The following is a 6978-nucleotide window of genomic DNA, read 5'->3' on the forward strand; positions in this document are numbered from 1 at the left end:
GAACTTACTTAATTCTTCTAATGTTGGTCAAAATAACTTCCAAACTTAATTTTCTTTACATTAAGTCTTTCTCTAGCACATCTTGTCAATAATACATCAATCTCATTATTATTATGGTGTTTTGATCTATTGCATCTCAGGAGTTGATCCACTTGTGTATTTATTAAAAATATTTTTGGATTTTAAATTTCTGATTTTTTTAGATTTCTTGAATAAAAAAGGAAAATATATGTTTTTATAAAAAAAAAATTGTGGGACCCAATATATTAATTCTCGATCAAGAACCAAATATATATTTCAATTGCCCCCCAGGGACGCACAAAAATGGGTCAACAAAGGAGACTAGGAATTTATGTTGGATTTGAATCTTCTTCAATTATTAAATATCTTAAACAATTGACTATAATTGTTCTTACAGCGCATTTCATCGATTGTCAATCTGGGTAAACAATACTCCGAGAAAGACAAATGTTGAGAGAACAAGAAATTTGGATGGAATGCATCTCTCTGACTCCTCTGTTTTTATCACCATACAGATCAATGTTAACAGGAAGAGTTCAGAAGAATACTCATCTGTAAAGGGTTGCAAATCAGTCTGCAAATGGATTTATTGACACCAAAAGAGACAAGAACAAGCATGGTAGGTCTATCGGTTTCAAATATAAACAAAATCCAAGAAAGAAAAAGCTAAAAGCCTTGAGAAATCTATTCAATCACTGCATGAAAAATTAAAAAATGCTGACAAAATATTCCGTCAGCATATAATAAAGATCCCGCCGGTATTTCTTAATATCAACAAAATAGGTGATGGAATACTACCGTTAAAAACTTTATCTTCGGAGTTTTCTTTCCCGTAGACATTGGAAAGATTATTACGTTGATGTTATTATCTTTCTTTTGGTATGGTTTGTTGCCTTTTCTTGCACGTTACAACCAAATCCATTTGGAGGAGATTTTGAAAACCTTCCACAAACAACTGTTCACTGCCTGAAATACAAGGAAATTGCATCAATAATGATGCTTCACTCTTACTTGTTCATCCAAGTTTCTTGATTGTCTGCTCTACATCTCCTTTCAATTGCGCTTACAATAGCACCAAAAGAGACAAAAACAAGCATGGCAGGTCTATCGGTTTGGAAGATAAAAAGAAATCCAAGAAAGAAAAGAAAAGGCAGGAAGATTCAAGGTAATGAGACAAAAAAGTAAAGAAGCGGACATATTCGAAGAAACAATAATTGTAGTGAATTAGGCTTTTCAAAATAGTGAAGAGTAACACTAAGAATGAAGAGATTTCGAATGATTATGTCACTATAGAAAAAGGATAGAATTAAAATGAAATTGTTATGGATAAAATATTTTCTAGAGAAATCTATTTAATCACTGTTTGAAAATGAAAAGTGCTGATAAAATATTCTGTCGATATATAATAAAGATCCGTCGGTATTTTTCAATGCCAACATGATAGATTATGAAATATTATTATCAGAAATTTTCTCGTTTAAGTTTTCTATTCTGTCGATATTTTTTATTCCGTCGACATTGGAAAGAATGTTAAGTTGATGTTTCTTGATTGTCAAAAGCACCAGGCTACCAAGAAATTTTATGAAACTATCAAATAACCTAGCCATTATCAGTAACTAAGAGAAAGATTCACAAGTTCTTTTTCCTTTTCCCCTCAAATTCACAGTGAATTCATGGACAAATTTACTCCCATGTTGCAGAACAGAACATTCACCACAAGAGCATTCTTGACTTGGGAAGGTTCTGGTATATATCAACCTAAATGCCACGCCATCAACTCTTATATTACTCATAATTGAAAACATAATTTATTAAGAGTACAAGTCTTAATTTATAGAATTTATAATTATCTTATCTCGGAAAAAAAAAAACATAAATATGCAATCAATTATGTGTTTTAGTTTTCATTTTCTGTTCTTGGTTTTCTGAAAAAGAGAAAGAAAACGAAAGCAGAAAATCCAAAATAGAAATGGCTGCAAAGGTGGCCGAAGTCTGATTATTGGTTCCATAATCATACTTCTGCCAACGCCAATTCTTAATTGCATTTACTCAACCTCTTTATCCACATTAGATTTCTTGTCAAAGTGTTTCTCATTTCTTACATAAACAAACTTTTGACAATACAAGGCCTCAGCTTAGATGAAACTGTCACACAACATCAATCCAGAAGGTGCTGTGGAGCAATAGGGCTGCTTGCTTCTCTCCATCATTGCTCTACAAGTGAAGTTTCTTAACATGGCATTTTTCAGTTGCATGAAAGCAACCTGTGCTTCAAGCCTAAAGAGACTCAAAGCAGCTTGTTGGCCTTCAAGCTTGGCTCTTGTTCATGAGGGACACGACAATGTTTGAACTAGATTATGCCTTGTTTGCAAAGGCAATCCTAACAAGTTTCAATTATCGAGTAAGATTTTAAAAGTGGCATTATATTACTCTGTAATATATTTTTTGTGCTTAATTTTCAAAAGCTTAAGGTATGAAATGAGATCTAAGAATAATTTTATATTACTCTTTAATATATTTTTTTAAATAAAAGCTCTTTAAACTTATATAAGTCCCTTGTGCTTAATTTTATTAATTTAATTAGTTAAAAAAATTAAGATACGAGGTAAGGTCTTAAAAATGTTTTTATATTGCTTTCCATCGTAGAAAAGCTAATACCCAACATGAGCTAATTGTTAGCAGCAGCTTGATCCTATAAGTTGCAGGAACTATTGGCCTTCCTCTTAGCCGAGCTGCTAGCATAAGATTATAAGGAGCCTCTTTAAATGTTGAGAAGTGAAGAATATGAAATGCATAAGTTTTCTTTTAGATCACAACTAAGAGAAAATTGATTATAAAATATGATGCAGATTGAGGTAATATGTCATGTGTATATGTTAGGTGACTGAACTACCTTTTGCTCTGATGCCATATGCTGCACAAAATTTTAAATTGTCTGACGGCCACCAACCTCTCATCTCTCGCAATTCCACATGTTAATGATTCCCAACCAATCTTGAAAACTGTATGTAAACCAAACTACTGAGATTTTATGCTTCTAGAACTGCTTTCTGTTCTCCATTACTACAAAAGAATGGTAGACAAAAATTGGGAAATCGGTCTAGATCAACAATAACGTTTCTGTTCATCTGTTCCGATTGGCATACTAGTACGAAAACAACAATGAAAAGGAAGCAAAACAAGTCCTCCTACACCACTCAAAATTCCGTAGAGAATTGGCCAATGAGCTTCAGATTCTCAACAATGAAGCCTCTTCTGTTCATAGATGAAATTATAAGGAAAAGGAAGCAAAAACCACGTTTGTGCAATTGAGACTTTCTAAGCGACAGTAGCTAAGAGAATCTACCTCTGAATGAACTATCCTTGAACCAGAAATGAAATGCACCATCCTGTCTCTACATTCTTGAAACTCTTAAGAAGGAAGGTATAGGCATCATTACGCATCTTAGTTGGCTATAAGACCCACCACCAGTGGCTCATGCTTGTGGGAATTGGCAGGCCACCATGACTCGCACCGAACATCATTACTGACCTCTGGAGCAGCTGTGTATGGGACATTAATAGTGAAAACATTACAGATATCAGAAACCTCTCGGTTCACTGCAATGTTCTGTTCTTCTCTGGCCTTAGGAAAATGAGCCCTTTTGTGACCTCCCAAAGCTTGGCCGGAAAGAAAAACTTTAAAGCAGATTGGGCATTTGTGCTCCTTACCCTCCTTTGACTCGCAATCTTTTACAATGACTCCATCAGTTTCCTGCTTCACTGATTCCTGAATACAGTCAATCTTGACAAGTTTTCCTGTAGCCTTAGTTTCAGGAGAAAAAATAGCCTGGATATCCCTTTTGCAGCTATCAGTCTTCAACCCTATGGAGCTCTTTCTATGGAATGTTTGATGACCCCCAAGTGACTGATAACTGATGAAGTTTCTATTGCAGATTCTGCACCTGAAATTACCTTTTTTGCTCGGACTTTCCGTGATATCAGAATCTGTAGTTACTACCATCTGAAGGCGAGCATCCTGTCCCATCTCCGCATCAGAAGCATCAAAGCTTGCTTGCTTGATTGGAATAGATTTCTGAAATCCCAAACGAGCAGCGTCCAATCCAACTCCTCCCATCAGATCTAGACTTGATTCAGCTACAGTGCAACTGGTAATCAATTCACCGTGACCTCCCTTCTCTATCTCATTACCACAGAATTCAACTGATTCGTCATCCAATTGAGGGCTCTTGGATTCAACATCCTTATGAAAACTCTCCATGGGAACTTCCAATCTAACTTGATTTGCCGCACCACTAGATATACTAATTTTACAATCCAAATCACAAGAATCTAAATAATACTCTCCGGTTTTCTTTGGCCTTACAAATCCATTACCATCAAAACCATGATAACCCTCACCTCTCTTAATTCGCTTACTTTGACACAACGAATCAAACCCATTACATTCACCCCTAGACATCATAATCAATGTGATAGCCACCTCCTCAGCTTCTTGCTCAATATCAAAACCAGATACAGATTCATTCGATCTAGAAAAAGAAGAATTGGGAGTAATCTTGCATCTCATTCTGCTAGATCGCTTTCTTCTCACAAGATTCACAGTCTCAGTAGCAGATAAGGCCATAACAACCAGATTAGGCCCTGAACTTGAGACCCTCAACTTCTTATGATGCAGCCTCATGTGATTGCTTAGAGATTTCAATGACAGAAACCCTCTGCCACATTCTTCACAGTAAACTCCTTTCCTTTCTTTAGCAGAGTGATGCCTCATGTGGCCATGGAGGGATTTTGGCGACCCAAATTCTTTGCCACAGACTCTACATTTCGCTGTTTCTTGCATTGAAACACTACCATCATGATTCAAGCCTGAGAATTTCCAAGATTTCTTGGGCTGTTCTCTTAGGCCGTGACATTCAGAACCCATGTTGTTGCTTTCAAACTTGACATATTCTTTAATTGATTTTCTAGCTCCATGAATCTTCATGTGACCACCCAACATTTTCCCGGTCAAGAAACTCTTCTTGCATAACTTGCATACGTGCACCTTTTCTTGATTCTTCTTCATTTGTGCAAACAAAAGAAACCCCAGATCAGAAACCAAGCAAAACCTCAAATTTCTCAAGAAAAATGGCAAAAGATACTTCTTTGACAATCAGGGAAACAAACACACCAGAAAGTTGGGGAATAACAGAGGAGTCAACGAAACCCAGATGAAAAAGAACCTAAATTTAGAGCCTAGTTTTGTGAAGTCTTGGTTTTAGAAGGGATAAAAGAGGGGACGGCGTGGGTTTTTGTGATCTAATCAAGCCAATTAAGAAAAGTTAAAAAGCCCATACAAAGAGTGATCCCTTGCCCCTGTTCTATTGCTCTGCCTCTCTGGTGGAGTAGTTTCTTTGCAAGCATATGCAATGCGAGAGAGAAATTGAAGTGAAAGTGATGGGTTTTATGACTCTGCTTTGAAAATGCCAAAATGCACAAAGAAGCCACAGAAAAACAAAAGGAAGCCTCTCTCCCTCTCTCCCTCTCTCCCTCTCTCTAATATAATGACCTTGTAAGTATTTACAAGGAGAGAAACCCTTGCATGGAAAGGAAGCCAAGTTATAGGAATGGAGTCATACTCGCTGGTGAGCTTAAAATCCGCATAAAACTGTACTCGCTTGCATTGGATAGGGACAATTTTGGCCACAAAATGATTTGGGATTTGATCATGTGATTGCTTGTGATTGAAGTAAATTGTCAGAGTTGCTTTTCGATTCATGTTATGGTATTAGTATTTATTAAACCACTTCCCATTTTATTTTTAGATAAAATCCACCTGCCCTTCTGCTGCACCCATAGACTAGGATTGTCCCATCGCAGCAATTGTTTTTATCTGAGGAGGTACATCATGAAACGATAGACTCACCGTTTCTTGGTGGCATTGTCTTGTTATGCAAGGCTTGCTTCTCTAATAAGCTTCCTACTTTCTCAACTTGGAAAGTGGATTAAGCTCTTATAATCAAACTAAACGGTATCCAAGACCTTTTGGATTCACAGGTCAATCTGGCTGTAGTTTTTTGGTTGAAGAATGGAGAAGAAATTGGGATTGTTATCTAAACTGATCCTAAAGTGTAATTAAAAGACAGTTTGAGATTGCTGTCCAAACAGAGAGGCTGGCTAATTATTTTTTTTAATGTTTTTAAACTGTTTTGATATTAAAAATAAAAAAATATTATTTTAACATATTTATAAATAAAAAATATTATAAAAAAAAATAATATCACACTTTTAAAAAAGTTGTGATTTGAAACACTTGAAATCATTCAAGAGTCAATTTTAATTTACTTGATATATACCTTTCAGTTTATCTCAATTTTTTAATTATTATTTGTCATAATATAAAAAAAAAACTATTTTTCATTAAATAGAATTACACATGATCTTCAATAATGTGTAATTTTAATCAAGTTGTTAATAGAAAGCATAATAAAAAATCAGCTCTAAGAGATTAAAAAAATCAATTTAGTGAAAATACTAAATTTTCTCTTATTCTATTCTAGTAGAATGATTAGTTTTTATTTGGTTTAGTTTTTATTAAAAAAAATAACTAAAATCAGTTTATAAAAAAATAAAATTAAATCAAAACCGATTCAAACCAATTAGTTTTGGTTTTTATAAAACAACCAGTTCAGACCGATCAACTTGATTTTTTCTGGTTTGGCTTGGTTTAAAAAAAAATTAATCAAATTTTTTATTTACAGTTTAATTTTTTAATTATTTATTTTTCAATTTTCTTAATTTAATCGATTTTTTTTCATCCCTATACTCGAGTATTTGATCAACTAATCACTGGGTTATCCCAATACATCCAAGCCACCAGTTCCTCTCTTAATTTAATCTATTTAAAAAGAAGTTTGGCAACAATTAGAATAAAAAAATCTTCAACTCAGATGATTTAGTATCTTTAGAGATCTG

At 34.5% G+C, this 6978-nt stretch overlaps 1 protein-coding gene across 1 annotated transcript; it reads right to left on the bottom strand.

Moving 5' to 3' along the window:
* Positions 1-3030: 3030 nt before the first annotated feature.
* Positions 3031-5941, bottom strand: LOC105133516 (uncharacterized). Its single transcript, XM_011037553.1, has one exon. The coding sequence runs from the start codon at positions 5087-5089 to the stop codon at positions 3467-3469; it is 1623 nt and encodes a 540-aa protein (XP_011035855.1). The 5' UTR covers positions 5090-5941; the 3' UTR covers positions 3031-3466.
* Positions 5942-6978: the final 1037 nt, after the last annotated feature.

Source organism: Populus euphratica, unplaced genomic scaffold (assembly GCF_000495115.2).
Source record: "Populus euphratica unplaced genomic scaffold, PopEup_1.0 scaffold129.1, whole genome shotgun sequence".
Taxonomy (NCBI): Eukaryota; Viridiplantae; Streptophyta; class Magnoliopsida; order Malpighiales; family Salicaceae; genus Populus; species Populus euphratica.

Coding starts and splice junctions, on each gene's coding strand:
- LOC105133516 (XM_011037553.1), bottom strand. CDS start 5,089: ATGAAGAAGAATCAAGAAAAGGTGCACGTATGCAAGTTATGCAAGAAG.